Here is a 20,303-nt window from a genome sequence, read left to right as displayed (position 1 = left end):
GTCAGACAAACTGACAATGTACACGAGGTATCACACAATGGACAAGATGACAAACAGGAGGCACTTCATGGCTAGGAAGAAATAATGAGATACCAGCAGAACTAACAAAATTATGATGGAGAACTAGGAGGGAAATACACAGGAAAGATTCAACAAGCACACGGAGAATATGTATGTCTCACACACACACGCACACACACACACACACACACACACACACACACACACACACACACACACACACACACACACACACACACACACACACACACACACACACAGAGAGTGAATAGATTGAAACATTACAAATCAGACATTGGAACGACAGGGACAAACAGGAGGTGAGCCAAACACAGGAAGTGCCAAGAATGAAATACTGAAAAAATAAAATGTTCAAAAATAAAGGAAGAAACAGTCAAAACACAAATTGAGACTGAAATTCAAGCGGAAAAGTGGAATGACAGTCATGATGGATTGTGTCTGCACCTGATGTTTCCCTTCAATCCACCAGCACCCAATACTGGTTCTGCATTAAGTAATAAGGTGTCTCATCTGACAGGAAGGAGAACACACAATTAAAAGGAAATTATGTCATGAGACATCCAGGAAAGACTCTCATTAAGGATCCGGGGTCAGATGCAGTTAGCCTAATCCTCAAGTTGTTATTTCAGTTGTGGATTAACGAAGGAAAGTGTGTGTATGTCTCTCTGTGTGTGTGTGCATATAAATTGAAGTTACATGTGATGTCACTTTATAGCAATATAACACAAGTTTACAACAAATTTTAGAAGTTATGGTGAAAGAGAAGTCAGGATGATAAATCAGTCCAGGAACAGTCAGGAAGAAGAAAAGGGATGTGTGAATATGGACGAGCACTCTTAATCCAGGGTGATCCTATGAGTCAGCCTTAGTCCCGGTCAGATCCAGATTAATATACCTGTAACTTACTGTCTGTGGAACGGAGGGGACACAAGCAGAATCTTTTATTATTAGAACACTCCTTCTTTTAGTTTACTGGATAAGTATATTACAACAACAAGTGGGACAGCAGCTCCATACATGGCGCTCCTGAGGTCAGGCTGGCTGTGGAGGCAGAGTGAGTACATGTGTAGAGTATCTCACATTCTTTCTTTTTCTTCACAGCATTGGTTGTAATAATTCAATAAAATTAAGTAGCTGGTTTATTTTTTGCCAGCTGCTCATTTTAAGTTATTGTGCTTGACAAATTTATCAAAACAATGTGTTCAAAATGTCTGTGATGTGTAGAGAATCAAGATCAGTAATGTTTACAGCTTAGACCGAAGCTAATATGACAGAAAATATTGCAATAAATAGGAATAATATTCATATATTTGACAACAAAAACAAAATGAAACCCTCCAGGCATGGATATTGATGACATTCCATCTCTATCATATGATCTTATCCAAGTTACCCCCCCAAATATCTCAAAAGTCTTTCTGGTGAAATAAAGATTAAACAGAAATAAAATACACTAAGGGACAAAAGTATCTTTTGGATTTGCAGTCAATTGAAAGGATTTCATGTATTTGTGTAAATTTTAGGATTTACAATGTTAAAAATAGATCCTGATCACGCAGTATGAGAAATAATCTATAATTCTATCTAAATCCTGAGTCAATTGAATGAATTAAATCTTTATGTCAAGCAACAATAAACTAACAATATAACAACAATAATAAAAGAGAAACTTTAAATATGCATAACATAGAGGAAATACAATTGGTCTAATCCCACCACTTCACCATTACTTAATAAATAATTAATCGCAAGAGTCAACTTTTAGATTCTAACATACAAGGAGAAAAATTCTACCATATAAATACCACAATATAAATATATATTATATAAATGAATACTGTAGGTTTTCAGAATATGTATGCAAACATTAAATGCATACATTAGTTGATGTTACTTCATGGGTTACATCTGAGTAAAGGTTCATCATGGCTGTGACTTGACTCTCAAAGAGAATTTTTACATAGCCTAGATTAGAAAGTGTTTCCATAATAGAGGTTTTAACTCTGAAAGCTGCTGCAGGAGTCAAAAGTTTGATCTTCCAGTTATTCATCCAAATCCATAGTCCAACCTTTTAACATTTAATCCCTTTCATCATGTCTTTTAGCAGTCTCTAAGCCCATGAAACATTATATTTGAACTGATGTCAGACTCAACAACCACCGTATCAACCTCCCCTCTTAGCTTCAGTCCTAAGACGCTGGAAGCTGAACTGGTGCGATCTCTGGATAGATGGGAGTCTGTGCTTCTATAAGACCGACAGCAGGCGAGAGCTGGAGCAGCGCATCAGCCTCAAGATGACATGTGTGGATGTGAGATCTGGTTTGGAATGTGGAGGTAAGGAATTCACCTTTAAGGGTGGGTCGATCATCAATAAAACATTTGGAGCAAACTATGGATGGAATATGAAACTGTCAATCATCATGTAACGTATCAGAAACATGAACACTTCTTGTTAATAAGTACCAATAATTACATCATTACATCAATCGCCTCTTTAACATTTTTTTTGCAGATGTGACGCCTCCAGAGAATCATCCCAGGGAGAATCGGCTCGTGGTTGTGCTTAGAGACGGTTCTACGGTCAACTTGTGTGCCAACAGTGAGGATGAGTCCCTGTAAGCAGACTCGCTTCACTCATCCCATCCTCTCTGACTCCCCTCACAACTTTCCCCCTTTTCATTCCTGCACCCATATCTTTTTCAGAGCGTGGAAACTGACTCTTTTAGAGACCAGGAGAAACCCAGTGAGTGATGCATACCTGGGACATCAACTTCCGTTATGGTTTTTCATTTTATTTCCTTCATGGTCCTTGAATCAGCGGTTCTTCTTTGTTTTTTGTTCTCTGCAGGTCTTCACATACGACCCATATGATGACTCCTACCAGGCCATCCCCATCAATACCTATCACACAGTCTATGTCTCTCCAGGAGCAGGACCAGGTATCTCAAACCTAAAGATAACAGAAAGCAACCAGGACTCTTTGAACTAGCAACATGTTTTTTTTGGTTCTGCAGAATGTTTGATGTTTCAGTTGAAGCAGGCAGGTGCAGAACTCAGGCCATCATCGCTTGTATGATGTTTGGATAAGTAAATTTATTCAGGAATATATCATGCAGCAAATGTTCTACATGTCCTCCTTGTGAAATCTTGCAGGAACCCACCATGTGGTTGTTCAGAGAGACCCCTTTGGGGAAGTGATGGAGACCGTAGCACTGGGATTACTGGCCGGCATGGCGGCAGGGACAGCCATGCGGTCCTTCCTCTGGATGCCCTTCTTTTTCTGCTGAGACATCTGACCTGACGTCGCTATAAATGGTCGGTCTGTCCGACCTCGAGGATCAAAAACTGGACATGAGCATAAGTAGAAATGTTTTCTATAAAAAATGTCTCCCGTAAGAAACAGCTGAACACTTGCTTAGTCATTTTCTGTCAGACACTTTTTTTCTGCAAGACTTGAGAAGCTGAAAAACCTGCTAACGACAGATTTGTTCATATTTTAGATGTATAAAAGCGTTTTCTATTGTAAAACTGCAATACTCATATACCTCTGGCAGTTTTCAATGTAGGAAAAAAGAACCAAGACCAGCTTCAAAGTTGATGTATTTAATTCTGGTCCCAATAATCTATATGAATCTGCGTGAGCAATTCTTTTACTGTAGAATCTGAGATAAAACAAACTAACAAAGATCTGTTGTTTCATCATCAGAATGGCTGAGCAGTGCTTTCCTATCGACTAGTTTAATAGGAATACAACTTTCACAAGAGAGCGACCCTATGACAATGTCATCTGAAATGTCATCTGGACAGACATTTGCTGGTGTACCAAAGTTTGTGGAGGTAAATCTCCGATCAATGTCAGGCTGGACGTACTTATTTATGTACAGTTGAAGTTTCTAAGTTTCTTTAACAGTAGAGGTGCAACGGATCACAAAACTCATGATTCAGGTCAGATCACACATTTTGATTCACAGATCAGATCTGATCAAACCAAAAGAAAAAATAAAGACAATTAAAACTTACATCTCATTTATTAATTAAAGTACATGCAAAATAAGGAACATTTACCAACGTGATCAGCATTAAGAGGCCTATAGCCAAAATAAAATCTTAAAATAAAAAAAACGATTCAATGCGCAAATATTGTTTTAAAGTGCAATATGGGACACAGTGATGGCGTCTTTTTTTGAATTATAGTGAATGGATAGAAATAAAGAAAAGCAGACCAGAGTCTATAATTTATTTTTGAACAGCATTGTTGGGGTTAAACCTCTTCAGAACCCCAGATGTGGAAAATGACCTCTCACTTGTAACGTCTTTCCAACACGGCAACACGAGTCTTTTAATGCTGCCTTCCGGGACACTTCTTGCTCTTTGTGTCTCCACCAGTAAAGGTCTCCTCAAAATTAATCTCTGTTAACCACTTTTCACTACACTCCATTCACCAAACCACACAACTGCTCCGTGTGCATCATCTTCAGCGTGGACACAGTTGTTAAGTATAAAGATCAAAGGAACTGTCAAACTGTTTCATGTAGTGTAACTTTTGCAAGTTGCAAGATCCTCAGGGGACGTCTGCTGCGCTGCTTGATTGATCTGCTTTGCTGTTTCGAAGCAGGAGTTTTGCCACATATTTTAGATTCAATCCGAGTTTATTATATTATTGTACCTGTGAAGTGTTATCTTCAGACAACATTACATCACATCTTTGACTCTCATGATCAATCACTCACAAAAGGCAACATTTGGCAAGTACAGTCCAGGAGATAAATCTTCTACAAAGAAGTGGATATGGAACATTGTCTTTATAAAAATATTGATGACTTTCAGAAATTAATTTGAATTTCTCTCCTGTTACTCCTCCTTACACGTGACTCCTCTCTGGGCGTGTCCATTCGCTTGACTTTTAGCCTTCGTTCTTTCATCTCCCAGCTTTCCCTCTGCTTGTAGTTTCCGGATCAGATCGTGGGGGCCGTTGCCCGTTAGAGCCGACGGGTGTCGGTAGGACCCTCCCAATCGGTCCCACAGAGTGAAGTACTGGCCGTAGTTGTAGTCGAAAAAGAGGTGGTGGTCGGTGTGGTGGGCTGAGCCATTGATGGCGCCCTTCAGAGCATCGGGAACACGGTAGTCCCCGTCGTGGATGGAGATGGTCCAGATGTTGACAAAGACGTACAGGACCAAATAGAGCACTTTGTGGAGGGGGAACAGAAAGGGGTAGATGTGGTATGGGAGTCCCTGCATGAAGCCGTCTACCGGGTGGAAGGCATGGCTGGCAAAGGGGGTGGCGATCTTCCATAAGTGGTGAGGTTTGTGAAACAGCTGTTTGGGACAAGAGATCAGACACAAACGGTATGAAGAATAAACAGAATTATCACGGGGAGTTTTTGGAGTTTTGTAACACTTTGCTTATATGAGGTCTATCAGTACAAAATAAACAAATGTTTATTTCGTTGACTTTCTGTCTTCCTTATTTAACACACAGCAAAAGCTGTGCATCAAAATTGTCTTTATTAGGGGTAAAACAATGCATTATGTTTATTCTCACGCTGATGTACAGAGGCATCAATGCTTCAATTTCCTTGCTGACAGCCATTTTTTATAAGGTAAATACAATTTAAATAAATACTGCTGTTCTTGTTAAACATGCAGCAGTGTCTGTAATGTCAGAAAAAACACAGGGATACATTAGAGGACACACGTTTGATGAGTAAATATCACAATATATCATCTGTTTAGCAGATAAAAGTTTCCAAAATGTTAAAATAAGTCGGAAAAGAAATGTGACCTGAGCTGACAAACAACTAAATGATGACCTCCTACAGACAGAAATTATATTTACAGGCGTTTTGGTGAATTATCACTTGAAGAAAGATATTAGAGATGAAAAGGGGATCATAGTTGTGCTGACCTTATAAATAAGCTTGTGATGCAGGAACCGATGAATCCAGTAAATGCACATGTCAGTGAAGAACAGGAAGGAGACCATACTCAGAAAGAGTCCCGCCCAGCCTGAAAGTGAAAAACCCCATATCATCACAGAGTTTCAGCCACACAACAAGTTCAGGACAAGAACAGTGACCAAAGTTGTTGAAGACTTTGCCACTCACCCAGTGGAGACTCACTGACGTTGTCGTACAGCTTGCTGTAGCCTCTAACTTCAGCAAAAAACAAGGCCACTGTGGGAATGCTGATCCAGGGAAGAGAGGTCATGGCGTATTTGATCTCCCTCTGAACCTGATTCTGTGTCGCATGAATGAAAATATACGTCCCTTCTATTTTAATTTGTTGTTATCAATGTATATTAAAAAAAATACAGGTAGTACGTTAAAGGATTTGTAGTGATATCAGCACCCCTAGAATCTGTATATGAATACCATTTAATCTTCTTTTCTTTTCGGCTTTTCCCTTCAGGAGTCGCCACAGCGAATCAGTTGCCTCCATCTAACCCTGTCTTCTACATCCTCTTCTCTCACACCAACTACCTTCATGTCCTCTTTCACTACATCCATAAACCTCCTCTTTGGTCTTCCTCTGGGCCTCCTGTCTGGCAGTTCAAAACTCAGCATCCTTCTACCAATATATTCACTATCTCAGTCTGGCCTCTCTGACTTTATCTCCAAAACCTCTAACATGTGCTGTCCCTCTGATGTACTCATTCCTGATCCTATCCTTCCTGGTCACTCCCAGAGAGAACCTCAGCATCTTCATCTCTGCTACCTGCAGCTCTGTCTCCTGTCTTTTCCTCAGTGACACTGTCTCTAGACCAAACAACATTGCTGGTCTCACCACAGTTTTGTACACCTTTCCTTTCATTTTAGCTGAAACTCTTCTATCACACATCACACCTGACACTTTTCTCCACCCGTTCCATCCTGCCTGTACACGCTTCTTCACCTCTTTTCCACATTCTCCATTGCTCTGGACTGTTGACCCTAAGTACTTAAAATCCTCCACCTTCTTGATCTCTTCTCCCTGTAACCTCACTCTTCCACTTGGGTCCCTCTCATTCACACACATGTACTCTGTCTTACTGCGGCTAACCTTCATTCCTCTCCTTTCCAGGACAAACCTTGCTTCTCCTGCACCTGTTGCCTGCTCTCACTACAGATCACAATGTCTTATTCATCTCAATTCCTGTTCCTTCTAGAAAAAAAACAACCTTTTAAATAAACTGTATTGTATAAGATGGTAAAATTGGAGCAAAGCCCTTGACATTTAACCCAGAAAAGAGCAGTGATAACTGAGAAAGAGTTCAGTTTAGATTATATATGAAGTAGTGTGTGTGCAGGTAGATTACAACTGTACAAATAAACAGTTTATTACATCCTGACATATGTTTAACTTCACATAATATTTCATTGTTATTTCAAAACACTTGGAATGTTCACTTTTTGGTTGACTACCAAATGGCTTGTGTAAGTAACACACGTGTCAATCCATGTTTAGAAGAGATTTTAACTGTTTTGCATTACTAGATATTATTCAAGCATACAAATACATCGTTCCAGCCATTGCAAGTATGAAATGGTTTTGATTGGTTTGTATAAAACAGGTTCTAATGATTTATTACACACAAATCATAAAAAACAGTAAAGTCTTTCTACCTCTAAGAAGTGTGGGTGCTTCTTTAGATTGTGGTCAAAGATGAAGTAGTAGCTGAGGGCTCCCAGGCCAAGATAAAGGACTGCAGCCCCTAAGTTTGTCAGGACCAACAGGCTCAGGATCTGCCGCAGGGCCCCGTCCTCAGACCAGGATGCAGGGTACACGTATGGGGTGAGGACGTAATAGTCCGCAACATTCAGCACAAGATCCATGGTTGAATCTGTGATGCAATAATAGCAAAAAACAGAGAAAAGATGTAGCACTGCATAATATATTTCTATAGACCTTTGTGCATGGGCCAGACAAGGAAATCAGAAAGGTCTAGGCAAAGTCATGCAATCTACTGGGAACTAAGGTTTAAGTCTTTACTTGTTAGAACAATTCTTTTTGTGTTTTCATTATCAAACGTTGTGGGAGACGCCAATATGACTACTGATTTTTTTTTAAAAATGATTTTTTTTTTTTTTTAGATGACACACAGATCCAGTACTACTGGGTGAATTTAAATCAGTGCAGCTGGTGATGGTGCAGGGTCATCTTGTCTAATTGTGCACAACATCTCTGCAACAAAACGTCTCTCCTGGTTGTCATTAATATGCATTAACGGTGAACAACAACAACAAAAATCACACAAAGCATGCATGTGTGCATAACGACTGTATTAGTACATATTTTGCTAACAGAACAGGAAACCTGACAAAACTGCATGGACTCACCTTAGTGCAAATGTTATAATGCTATCACTTCATAGCTTTGTTTGCTAATGTGAATAACTGGTAATACGCCCATTAAAAGTATTCGTATATTACACAACACGGCAGAAAAAGTCGTAATTTAAAAGATTATTTATACATAGGTTAAAAGAATTGCTGAAACGTCCTTACAACAGTTCAGTTTAATAAAAACTAAGTGAGTTATTTTACCAGATATAACTTCTGTGGGACCGTTAACGATATACGTGACAGCTTCATGAAAATTTTCATTATTTGTTTATTAAGTAAACAGCGGATGTTGTATTTTCTAATAGGAGCTAATTCGTGATGAGAATCGCTACATTTTCAACAAAATAGTATCTAAAATTAATCATAATTCGTTACCTTGCTCAGGTTGCTTGTGTTCCGGTACAGTAGTCCAGGATGGTTGCCATCCTATAGATGAGGGAGTGACCAATCAATACCGAGTTCCTTATTACGTCACAAGAAGGGCATCCAATGAGCGCGTGGATCCACATCACGGCAGGCTTGTTGTTAATTCCGATTGGCCAATTGGAGGATCTGATCATGGTGGCACAGAGACGCACACCTACCCAGAGACAATATTTGATAAGACAATTTGTCAACTCAATACTTATAACATTTAGCGGAATAAAATAATCCGAAATATTTCATACTGAAGAAGACTATTTTCATGAGTTCAAATAAAATACAACCATATAATCAAAGAGTGACATAAGTAAATTAAAAGTACATTAAAAGAAACGCTGAGTTGGAATGCACCATAACCTGCATGCATAATAACCTTGAATAAAGGCCTGTGATATTAAATTTCTCTTTAACACAACTAATTAATCTATCCAAGTATTCATCTTCTATCGATCTACCTATCTAATCGAAAGGGTTGAAATTACAACTGAGCTTTGTGATTTATTAAGTATCATTTCCAAAAATGATCTTTACATTTTCAGGATGACTAAATAAATGTTAAAATGTCTCTTTAAGCTTAAAAAGCAGACAGCTGCTGTATTTTGCAAGTCTAGCTTTATGAGCCCATGATCATCCAATTAATACAGTTTAATTGCGTCATTAGCTTTGCTCTGTTCTCATGTTACTTTTACAGCTTTCTTTGAAAGTTTACTTTCAAAATAATTAACTACCAAATAAAACACCTTTGGTTTTCATGGCAGAGACTGTCACCCATTGGCCACAAGATGTCACAAAAACTTTGATGCAGTAGATCAGTGATATAGTGTTTTTGGAAATTTTTAAAATTTGCAGTATCAGTGAAAAATAGACTTGAAAGAAAATTGACACCAAGCATAAAAAATATAATTCATACAGGTACTTACAATGCTGTGAAAAAGGGCAAGAATGCTGCTTTTAAATGATAATTTCATTCAATGACAATAAAAGGTCATTCAAAACAGACGTCATCAGTGTGAGTAATTATCCCCTAAACCTAAGAACTGGTTGTACCACTCTTGAAGACAACAACTGCAATCAAGTGTTTTCAATGACAAATAATGAGTCTGAGCTTTAATTCAGCTGCACTGGAGTGGTTTCAAGCATGAGAGACCTGTTTTTTCATGGTTTTTTCATGGTGACTCAATAGGAATGAAGTCCAGACTTTGAATGCACGAATCCAATTTAATTTTTTTAAAAAACAATTCAGACATAGCTTTACTGGCAGATGATTTTGCTGCTGGTTAACCCAATTGTGCTTGAACATGAGGCCACGGACTGACCAACAGATATTCTCTCTCAGGAGTTCCCAGCAGAATTTATTGTCCCATCAGTTAATCATCAACCTAATGAAGCAGCATAACAGGACCATCACACTACTACAACCATGTTTGACTCTCGTTATATTTTTATGGAATGCTGTTTTTCCTTTTGTTTTTCTGTCCTTTTATGTCAGATGTAATTCGACACACCTCTTCCAAAAGGTTCCACTTTTGTCTCATTATTCTAGATTATTTTCCTAATAATTTTCTGATTCTTCTATGGAAGATTTTTTTTTTTTTTGCTCAAAAGCTTTTCATATATTGCTTTGCGTTCTTTTGTGACCCCTTGGATGAGCTGTTGCGCTCTAGTATTAATTTTGGTAGGTCATCAAAAATTAATACTAGAGCACAACAGCTCATCCGAGGGGAATTTTCATCACTGTTTCATTCTTTTTGACGGGACGATCGCAATCGTCTTGTCGACGGGATCTTCAGTTTGTCGGGTAGGGTGATGTTTTCTTCTGATGTTGTAGTAGCAATAGTATGAAGAACAACACAATTATATGACAGGCTCTCTCAGGAATGGTCCTGAGGTGACATAGGCACTGGAGGGCCTTTCAGTAGGCCTATGGTCATCTCCACCCAACCTCTAGTCCTGCAGTGAGTCCAGTTGAAGTTCTGTGGGGTTCTCTGGTTCAGTGTCAGAAGCCTCGGTTGCCATGGGTAACTCCTGTCCTCCAGATAAACACCATCAAAGTCTCAAAGCCATTGAAATCTCCCGTGATGTCTATTGTTTATACTAGAGTGGATTATGGACAGAGAATAGTGAGTTATCGTGAACTTTTAAGCTACTGACCAGGTTACAGTCTGTTGCTCAGGTAAGACCCGTCAAACATCCGTGAGTCAGGACACTTTGCCTCCACATCAGAATGTAGTCTGCAGCATGTTTGTTACTGCGGTGACAAAATCAGAGGTTATGAGATACAATAAGGGTAGCACTGTGTTATATATAAAAGATTTCAGTTCTTTGAACCTTATTGAGAGAAATTAGAAAGCTGTTAAAATATATACTGCCAAATTTAAATCTATGCATGTCTAATGTCAAAATATGAAAAGAATCGAGGCATTCAAGTGTCAGTTTTCATGCATTTCACCGTGTATCTAGTGTAGTGTTGGATATTTTAATCTATTTGTTGAAACATGTTTGCATTCTAATTACATTACACCGAATATGCAGAATAATAAGTAAATAAAACCTTAAAATAAATGCAGTGGAACATCTTTAGTGTCTTTTGTGATCCTTTAAATTTCACACATCTGTTTCATTTGTTAATTTGTCTAGAACGCATGTGTATATTATGAGCCTCAATACGTTATTATATATTTCTTGTTTCCTTAAACCGTCTTTTGTATATTTATGAAAAAACAGTTAAAAGAATAAAAAAAATAAAAATCGAGTCACACTGAGCGAAATAAATAATAATTTAAAAAAATTATTATTTTTATTATTATTTTAGTTATTTTACTAACACGAGTCCCTTTGAACCTTTATTCGTGATCACGGTTGTTTACTTTGAGGAAATGAAGTTCGATTGTTTACAAACGATGACAGTTGCATGATGGGAGACAGATGATTGACACTGCCGCCATTTTGCTCCCGCTCTCCAGCTTCCATTGTGTGAGAGATAGTAAATATCTGACACTGCCACACTAGCTCAACACACGAATCGGTGCGAAGAAAACGCGTTAAATCCACCCGCGGTAAGTTATGTCCTGTCGTAATTTTTACCAAACAGCGATTATTAGAGTTTTGTGACGAAAATGAGACATAAAAAGTAGTAAATCGAGCTAAAATGACGTGTTATTTCGACGTTGTTGAGAGGAGAAAAAGCGACCGCCTCGATGCCCAGCCGGAGAGAAAAACGGCTCACTACCACTGCCGAAATATCTCCCCGCGTTCATAGGGCGACTTCTGCTTCGCTGTTTCGCTTAAATAAAACATCTCATCGTCAGCTTTGGTGCTTATTTGGTAGCTACAGTTGTCTCCTCTGTTTTGCTGCTAGTCTTGTTTTCAACCATTGTTTGTTTTTTATGAAAATGTCAAAGTTAAAGTCCCGCTCGTTCTCTGCATTTTGGTAGGTTCACTGGGTTCTGCGGCCATAATCTTGCGGTATGAGGCGGGGTTAAATCTTGTTCGCCCCGCCCTAAAAACATTCAGATCGACGAGCGATTGGTTGGAAAATGTGACCAAGGCGTCAGTGATTGGTCGCTTTGATAATGAGCCCTGTGACGTACTTTGATGGGCGTAATCGGGAGCATTCGGTGTCTGAGCTGCTCGGAACGGTGTGTCTGCAGCTGGGAAACCGGGGGGAGAGTTTTCCCAGATGGTTCAACGGGACGAACGTCGAAGACTTTTGAGCCAGTCGGTGTAAAAACAATCATGTTGACATGTAGAATGAAATAAAACTAGTAAAAAGGTAGATATTATAATTAATTAATCGACCCTCTTCGTTCTTATGGTATCAAGTAGTAAGTCATGAAAACAAAATAATCCCGCAGTTTAAAGGTTAACTAATTTCAGAGAGATTACATAATTTATTAATTTGAGTTTTATGTATTCAACACAGATGTTTAGTTATATTTTTAAATCTTCAGATATTCCTTTTGTTCCTTGTTAAATTCAGGACTTAAAAAGGTACGATGAATATTTTGCACTGCTTTGGTAAGAACAAGTTTATTATCCCCAATGGAAAATTATTTAAATTATTATATGTAATTTTGTTAATTTTGTCATACATTACCACTGATTGACCACCAGCCTGTTACTATAGAAGGATTATCCAGTGTGTCCATGACAATTCAAGTTATGATTAATGTAGTGGTGATGTGACAGTTATTACACTGTGTAAAAATTATAATTTATAACAGCACATTATGTAAAATAAATATGAAACCAAAGTGAAGAAAGCTTTAAATATGAGTGTTTTTAATATTGCCCTCAGGTGATACTTCGTTGCAATGGCTCGTACTAAGCAGACTGCTCGTAAATCCACTGGAGGAAAGGCTCCTAGGAAGCAGCTGGCCACCAAGGCTGCTCGCAAGAGTGCCCCCTCCACTGGTGGCGTCAAGAAACCCCATCGTTACAGGTAATGCTGTGAATTTTAAACCAAACAGCTGTTTCTTTGAGAAATCCTGAACTATCTGTGGACTCTGAGAAGCTGTAGGGAAACATTCTGTTCGATGGATGATGTGCTTATGTGTTTTACATCAAATTCTATTTTAATTTGGGATAAGGCTTTTAATTCAGCAGTATTATTTCAAATTCTACCAACCAAACCTCTTGGTAAATCAAGTTATAAGTTGTATAAAGCTGACTACTGAAGTGATTAACTATTTGCTGAGCTGTTTTCTGATGATAGTTTGACAAAGTCGAATTATTGTACCCTTACATTCTGTTGTTCTTGCAGCAAGTTCAATATTTCCCCTAACTATTGTGTGTTTCAGGCCCGGCACCGTGGCTCTCAGAGAGATCCGTCGGTACCAGAAGTCCACTGAGCTGCTGATCCGTAAGCTGCCGTTCCAGCGTCTGGTGAGAGAAATCGCTCAGGACTTCAAGACTGACCTGCGTTTCCAGAGTGCCGCCATTGGTGCCCTGCAGGTATATGTGTGTGTGTGTATGCGAAATTTGTTAAAAGCTAGTACATCTTCAAACACTAAACTTGTGTCGGTCCCTTCTCTCCCTGCAGGAGGCCAGCGAAGCATACCTGGTGGGTCTGTTCGAGGACACTAATCTGTGCGCCATCCATGCCAAGCGTGTCACTATCATGCCCAAAGACATCCAGCTGGCACGCCGTATCCGTGGAGAACGCGCTTAGACAACCCTATGGTTCACCTCTGTCCTCTTTTCTTGACTTGTTCCTGCCCTCGCTCCTTCACTCTGCCCTAGTTACCCACCTCCATCCATCCCCGTAACCTTCCCTCCCCAGTCTGCCCAACTTCTCAGTAGACTTTAGAGTAACCCTGATTATAAAAAGAGATAGAAATATGTTGAAGTCTGGTCTCATAGGTTTCTTTTTGTCTACACCAAATGATTTTAGAGTACCTTTTTCGTGCATGTTAAAAGTTTTACAGATAAGAGTCACATGTGCACACCCACTGGATTCTTCCTGTCCTCAGAGGCCAGTGGTTGTAGTTAGAACAGCAACAAGAGCTGAAGCAGAGGGACGAGTCCGAGGGGCTAGTCTGCTTAAGGGGAGCCACAACTTCCATAGCAGGGTGCTATTAAAGCTAGTCCCGAGGCCTCCACCCCATCTGAACACCTTTCCCATCGAATCCACTCCTCCACCCTTCAACTCACCATCTTTTTCACCCAGCTCCTTCACCTCTGTGTTCTGCACAGGACGGATGTGTGTCTGTGTGGATGTTTGAGCTCTTATCTTTCAAAACACTTGTACTCCACAAACAGGAAACTTTCTGTTGCTTCAGACTTTTAAGTATCATTGTGAATATGGTGGAGTTATTTTTGTTTTTGTTTTTTTTACACACAGAATTCATAGATGGCATCTCAAACTTCTACATACTTTGAATTAATAAAAAAAAACCCAATATCGTCAACATGTTATCAGTTTTTGTTTCAGTGAATTGATTCTCTATTAAAAAACAAACTAACAAAAAACCGGAAGGGCTTCTCAGTTTTCTAAGGTAACTTCTATTCTAATGGCAGCCACAAGGGGGCGATAGTTCACCGTCTCCTCATGTATTCACGTTTTCGGTGTAGATGAATCGCCTCTGTCTCTCTTCATCTTCATCTCCACACATAGGCTTAGACGTGTGTCAGCAGTATGAACCGACATCAGTAGTAACAGTTACACTCTGCATGTTTAGGGTCTGTGTGTCTCCTGCACTCTGTAGATCTCAACATATAATCTGTCCTCTCAAAATTGACAACACAGTATAACCTCATATTTGTTTTCTTTTATATTTTTCTTATTCCTTGAAATTTTCAGACGTATAAATAAACTGATCTTTGTATTTTCCAAATTTCTCATATTATGGTGGTAATAAATAGGTGTTAAAACAATCTGATGCTTGTGGTGACTTCTTTTTTGTTTGTCTCTTGGCAGAATTCCACACAAACAACTTAAAATGGTCATATTTTCAAGAAATATAAAAGGTTTGAAGATGTAGCCAGACTGAACCTCAACTTAATAATAGTTTTTCATGACATGTATGACGTTGGGTCAGTCATTGGTGTTTATATTGGGTATTGATTGAACTATATTAGAGCCTCGGTGGAGGTATCTACTTTCAGTGAAGTCCAGGCCTCAGATGAAGTGTAATGTAGATGGATATATACTGTAGATATATATATGTATATATATATATATATATATATATGTGTGTGTATATGTATATATATATATATAGAGAGAGAGAGAGAGAGAGAGAGAGAAAGACAGAAACTGGGAAGTTCAGCTGTTAGTCATTGATTTATCAGTGAACTGATAATAAGAAACTCATCATGGTTTCACATCTGTATAATACAGCATTTATAACATCCCATCATTGATATGTCAATGATAATACCAGTCTGCTGTCTGTCCAGTGTCGCAGTATTACTTTTTTTTTAGGTGCTCTGTTTATCTGTGCCGATTAATATTTCTAAGTGTGTGTTCGTGTGTGTGCGGTGGTGATGGGTGGGAGATGAGATCTTGAAGCAGACCTGAGTCAACATGCAGACCCAGGACTTTTTAAAATTCCCAAGTCATTGTGAGGTTTGAGCTTTTCCTCATATATGTGTGTCAAATATTCACAGCAGTAAATGAAATAGTTTGTGTCTGTCACTCCTTCCTCTCATGTTTATTCCTGTCATCTAAATTGATGCTTCTGTTCCTCCTTTCCATCCTCCCTGTTCTTAATTTGATCATCCATATGTTGGCAATGGAATAAAACTTTCAGTAATTACAATCCTTACTTATAGATTACCTTGTCATAGTCTCTGGTTATATATATTGTTATTTAGGTTATAACACACTGAACAGAAAGATGCAGATTCAAAAAGTGAACGGATGAGCTTTTGGCATGTCTCAATGTATTTTATGATTTCCCAAGTGACATTTTTTAAAGATGAAAATATCCTTACACTCAAATCTTTCATCACTGCCTCTATAAATGGAGACATTAACACCTGTGTATTTGGGTAAATATTCTAAACACTACTCTAGATTTAAGTCACTACTTTGAACTGAATATAAATGGTTTTATTTGTTTTTCTGAGTCGGTGGAATTGGATGCCTTCATATTGTTCCTGTTTTCTGGGTTTCACCTTCCTCAAGGTCTGCCTGGTCCTGTCCCTCCCCCATCACATCTGCTCCTCCCTGGGATTACAGCGTAAATGTCTGCCTGGAACTCTCAGGGTTGAAGGGGAGATTACAAGTGTGCAGCAACCTCTGAGAGAGGCTAACCAATCAGGGCTCGCAGACACAGGGATTAACCAATCACACCACGGAGAGGGAGGGACAAGGGATTATGCTGAGCACTGAGAGGGATTAGGCCAGCGTTGAGCGCTAAAAAAATGCTCTGAAATGTTTCCACTCGTCTGAATGAAAATGTTGTGTCGTGTTTAAAGTGGACAGAGATCAGATGATTGCCATAGCAACAAAAGCAAAATTTGATTTTATTCTTTCTACCAGAATTACGTTAAAAACCTCTGAAAGGTGAAAGGTTTTGCACTGATTTAATTGTTGTTATTTATTTCTTCTTCTTCTTCTTCTTCTTCTTCTTCTTATTATTATTATTGTATGTACTATGTGTAGATAAAGATTTAATTTCTCTATGATGGTAAAACTATACAGCAATGACGTCACTGAATCCAGATCGGGTGCCAAAAATGTTGTTTTGGAAAAGCACAAATCCTCTTTTACCGTCATCAAAACACCCAAACAAAACATTTGCTCCTGAAATATTTCCACATATATGATGTCACAGTCACGTGTCAGGCGGAAATCAGGTCATGTGAGGATTAGCAACTTGTCAGGGGAGTTGGGGAGATTGGTGTGTTGCTGATGGTGGTGCTGATTGGGGGTGGAGGGGTTTAGGGTCCAGGAAGTGAAAGAAGGGATGCCGCCAAATTGGTATCTGAGAGTTAGAAGAAGTGACGAGACCAACTGTAGGAAAAAGGCTTTATTAACTGTATTCAGACATGTTGGATGCTACATCTGGGGCTGAGATACATGTGAAGTAAAAGCAAAAGGCTGACAGGATACAAGCAGGAGAAATGGAGGGAACAAGGAGAGCGCCAGGAAGGAAAGGGAAGGAAGACAGGCTCCAGGTGGGTGAGGTGGGTGAGCGACAGAGGGAGATAGGGCAATAATCCTACCTAATTCACTTAGGGCATTGCTGAAGGAAGGTTAAGAGGATTGGGACACTCCCAGAATCAGATAAACTAAAATAACCAAGACGGACCAGTGAGGTCCATGAAGACCACATGACAAACATGACAGGTCCAGACCTGGACTCGTCCACGCCGTCTTTAAATGGACCCCTAACCTTAGATTGATCCACAACGGCAACGCATTCCTGCAAAACACAGACTGTAAGTCGCGTCAAAACAGAGAATCTCATCGACTATCAGCGCTCAGAGGGGTAAAATAGATCACTTGAATATGTCACAAAACGAAAACAGAAAATCTAATTTTTACCATCAAAACAGAACGGGGGATAATCCCGCTAAAAGGTTAACACTGTAAAACGCAACACAAATGCTTAAAAGATTCTAAAATGCAACCAAATTCAATATTTAAACAAAGCATCAAATAGTAAATAATTAACTTGAAATAAATCGACCCGACTTCGCTCTACGATGACGCAAGTTTAAAACAAAACGGAACGCGTGTAGCTTGTCTGAGTCCGACGGTCGTGTTAAAAGAAGAGATGGCTCGGTGTTTCAACGCCGGAAGAGAAAAAAATGTTCCTACGGACACTTTAAGAGTTTGTCCTCTTATTTAACACATGATGGACCAATGGGAAGACGACAGATTCACCGATGAGTCGCTGGTTGTCTTCATCAACAAAGTCATTGAAGTGAAACGGCCTCTTCTACAGAGGTCGCCTTTACAAAAACGAAGCAAAACCTTACAAATAAGAAGTTGAAAATCAAACAAGTCCTCTGGTTGAGCCCCATCACGCTCTTTCACTTGGGATTATTTGACCCCCCCCTCCCCTCCTCGCGCCTTCTAGAGGACCTGGAACTTCCAGGAGCTTTGGTCCTTGTGGTCCAGGCAGTCCATTGTGGTGAAGCCCAATTTCCAGGCCTGCTGGTCCTTGTAGTCCAGGCAGTCAACAGAGGTGAACCCCAGGGAGGAGGCAGTGCTGTAGCCCTGTGAGGACAGGGAGGCTGGGGACTGGCTTAGAGAGCCCCCCATGGAGGGTACGGCGATGGGGCTGAGGGCTCCCACGGTGCCTGACAGCTGCGAGTGCATAGGAGACAGGTATGCACTGCAGTCCAGGCCGGTGAAGTAGGAGGTGGTGCTGGCGTAGCCCTGGGTGTAGGTGGGCGGCTGGCCGTAGCTCATGGGGTACGGTGAGGGTCGCTGCATGCACGGCACTGAGGAGGAGGCCAGGGGGTCTGGGAGGGGCGAGATGGCCGGGCTCCAGATGGACACGGCCGTGTTTCCGGTGGTGGAGCTCAGGGCCAGGCTGGGGCCCGACTGGGCAGAGGAGGGGCTGTAGGAGCCAGATGGGTTAGGGACGGGGTCGGGGGCGCTGGGTTCCTGCACTGGAGAAGCCTTCTTTTTGGGTGGGCGGGGCTTAGATTGGCCGCTGCTCTGCTGCTGCTGCTGGCGGCACTTAGCGCGGCGGTTTTTAAACCAAACCTGGAGACGTAAAGGTGATTTTAGCAAAGAAAGGAGCCGAAAGACATCAAAATACTATTTCAATGAACAGTCAGCGTTACGTCGTGGCATGAATTAGCTGACACTGTAGTTCTGTAGAGGTTTGTTTCCTTTATAGCTCTGGAACACTGAGACCTTCGACCTCCATCTCTGCCTGCAGCCTATACCTGAACACGTGACTCCGGCAGGTTGATCTTGAGGGCCACCTCCTCCCTCATGAAGATGTCTGGGTAGCGGGTTTTAGAGAACAGCGCCTCCAAGATGTCCAGCTGTGTCCGTGTGAAGGTGGTGCGTTCCCTTCGCTGCTTCCTGGGAGTGGCTGCAAACAACAGACAGATTATTATTCCACTGAAAGCAACATAGAGGTGACATGAATGATAATTAAGATCCTTACTTTGAAGGGAACATGTTGTGCAACAGGTTTTGTTTTTTTTGGGGGGTAGATTTGATATTAATACAATGTAATATGAAGGGAACTGCGTAACAGATGAAGTCATTTTAAAACAGAAATATATTGTCTGTGGGAAGATTGTAATAGTCACTTCTTATTTGGAAAGTTTCCCTTTTCCCAGAGAAAAGTCATTTACATTTATTCATATGGTTTGTACAGTCAAACATATCTACTCTCCGTGGTACGCTGCCAAATGCCTTGTTATATTTGTTTCAGAACAAGTATAGTGAGCATAATAAGAGCGCAGAAACGGAGTGCAAACCGGGATCAGCACCAAAATTTTACGACCTAGTCTTTGAGTCACATGACAAAAAAAAAAAAAAAAAAACAAGAAAGAAAAAGAAGTCAGCTAAAAACTTTTTTAGTAGTCCAGCTAACAGACAAACAAAATTGTTATCTCCTGTCAGAGGTAACTAAAGCGACAATAAACTGTATTCGTTTCTATGAATCTGTATATAATATGATTAACCAGAAGATATTAATATACTTAAAATCAAAGCTTCACAGATGCTGAACACAGGAATGAGCACAGATAGTGTCGACTTCAGTTTTTTTTTTTTAAAAGGAAGACAAAAACATTTTTTTGCTTTAGAAGGAGAAATTTAAATAATAACTTCACTTTAAAAATAGCCAGATTAAATTGAATATTCAAATGGTCTTGGCCCGAATGAAAGAAATCAGTGTAGTAATGGTGATCATATGGAACACATCGCTATTGAAACATTATTAAACAAACAACAATGTTCCGACTCGTCTTTGTCAATGAAAGTTTAATTTTTAATTTTTTTCTCTCCCCTGTTTCCTATTACGCACCGCCGGCGGCTCTTTCTCTGCAGGTTCTGCGAGAAACGAACTCCAAACCAAAAAGTAGAGCAAGAGA

The 20,303-nt window shown here is 39.9% G+C and overlaps 4 protein-coding genes across 4 annotated transcripts in view; 2 read left to right on the top strand and 2 right to left on the bottom strand.

Annotated features, from left to right (window-relative positions):
• Positions 1–930: 930 nt before the first annotated feature.
• plekhb1 (pleckstrin homology domain containing B1) lies at positions 931–3,940 on the top strand. Its single transcript, XM_068332187.1, has 6 exons — positions 931–1,096; positions 2,224–2,376; positions 2,555–2,657; positions 2,746–2,785; positions 2,891–2,981; positions 3,196–3,940. The coding sequence occupies exons 1-6, from the start codon at positions 1,060–1,062 to the stop codon at positions 3,327–3,329; spliced, it is 558 nt and encodes a 185-aa protein (XP_068188288.1). The 5' UTR covers positions 931–1,059; the 3' UTR covers positions 3,330–3,940.
• A 129-nt stretch (positions 3,941–4,069) lies between these two features.
• Positions 4,070–8,859, bottom strand: LOC137606763 (lathosterol oxidase-like). The gene is made up of 5 exons (XM_068332186.1): positions 8,739–8,859; positions 7,644–7,861; positions 6,147–6,279; positions 5,948–6,048; positions 4,070–5,358 (listed from the first exon to the last, which is right to left on the bottom strand). The coding sequence occupies exons 2-5, from the start codon at positions 7,851–7,853 to the stop codon at positions 4,894–4,896; spliced, it is 909 nt and encodes a 302-aa protein (XP_068188287.1). The 5' UTR covers positions 7,854–7,861; positions 8,739–8,859; the 3' UTR covers positions 4,070–4,893.
• Positions 8,860–11,702: 2,843 nt separating this feature from the next.
• On the top strand, positions 11,703–15,161 carry h3f3c (H3 histone, family 3C). Its single transcript, XM_068330897.1, has 4 exons — positions 11,703–11,842; positions 13,084–13,227; positions 13,586–13,739; positions 13,828–15,161. The coding sequence occupies exons 2-4, from the start codon at positions 13,100–13,102 to the stop codon at positions 13,954–13,956; spliced, it is 411 nt and encodes a 136-aa protein (XP_068186998.1). The 5' UTR covers positions 11,703–11,842; positions 13,084–13,099; the 3' UTR covers positions 13,957–15,161.
• Positions 15,162–17,248: 2,087 nt separating this feature from the next.
• The window catches only part of crx (cone-rod homeobox), a 3,517-nt gene continuing 462 nt past the window's right edge, over positions 17,249–20,303 (bottom strand). The window contains exons 2-3 of the mRNA XM_068331280.1: positions 19,140–19,291; positions 17,249–18,954 (exon numbers count right to left, since the gene is read on the bottom strand). Of these exons, the coding sequence (XP_068187381.1) occupies positions 18,316–18,954; positions 19,140–19,291 (791 nt within the window). The 3' untranslated portion in view covers positions 17,249–18,315. The remainder of the gene's footprint in view (positions 18,955–19,139; positions 19,292–20,303) is intronic.

Source organism: Antennarius striatus, chromosome 13 (assembly GCF_040054535.1).
Source record: "Antennarius striatus isolate MH-2024 chromosome 13, ASM4005453v1, whole genome shotgun sequence".
NCBI classification, from domain to species: Eukaryota; Metazoa; Chordata; class Actinopteri; order Lophiiformes; family Antennariidae; genus Antennarius; species Antennarius striatus.
Note: the sequence above shows the minus strand (reverse complement) of the source record. Positions and strands in the feature narration are given on the sequence as shown.

Coding starts and splice junctions, on each gene's coding strand:
- plekhb1 (XM_068332187.1), top strand. CDS start 1,060: ATGGCGCTCCTGAGGTCAGGCTGGCTGTGGAGGCAGA. Junction 2,658..2,745: donor AACAGTGAGGATGAGTCCCT/GTAAGCAGACTC, acceptor TATCTTTTTCAG/AGCGTGGAAACTGACTCTTT. Junction 2,786..2,890: donor TAGAGACCAGGAGAAACCCA/GTGAGTGATGCA, acceptor TGTTCTCTGCAG/GTCTTCACATACGACCCATA.
- LOC137606763 (XM_068332186.1), bottom strand. CDS start 7,853: ATGGATCTTGTGCTGAATGTTGCGGACTATTACGTCCTCACCCCATAC. Junction 6,280..7,643: donor AGCACCCACACTTCTTAGAG/GTAGAAAGACTT, acceptor CATGCGACACAG/AATCAGGTTCAGAGGGAGAT. Junction 6,049..6,146: donor CGTCAGTGAGTCTCCACTGG/GTGAGTGGCAAA, acceptor TTTCACTTTCAG/GCTGGGCGGGACTCTTTCTG.
- h3f3c (XM_068330897.1), top strand. CDS start 13,100: ATGGCTCGTACTAAGCAGACTGCTCGTAAATCCACTGGAGGAAAGGCT. Junction 13,228..13,585: donor AAGAAACCCCATCGTTACAG/GTAATGCTGTGA, acceptor TGTGTGTTTCAG/GCCCGGCACCGTGGCTCTCA. Junction 13,740..13,827: donor CCGCCATTGGTGCCCTGCAG/GTATATGTGTGT, acceptor CTCTCCCTGCAG/GAGGCCAGCGAAGCATACCT.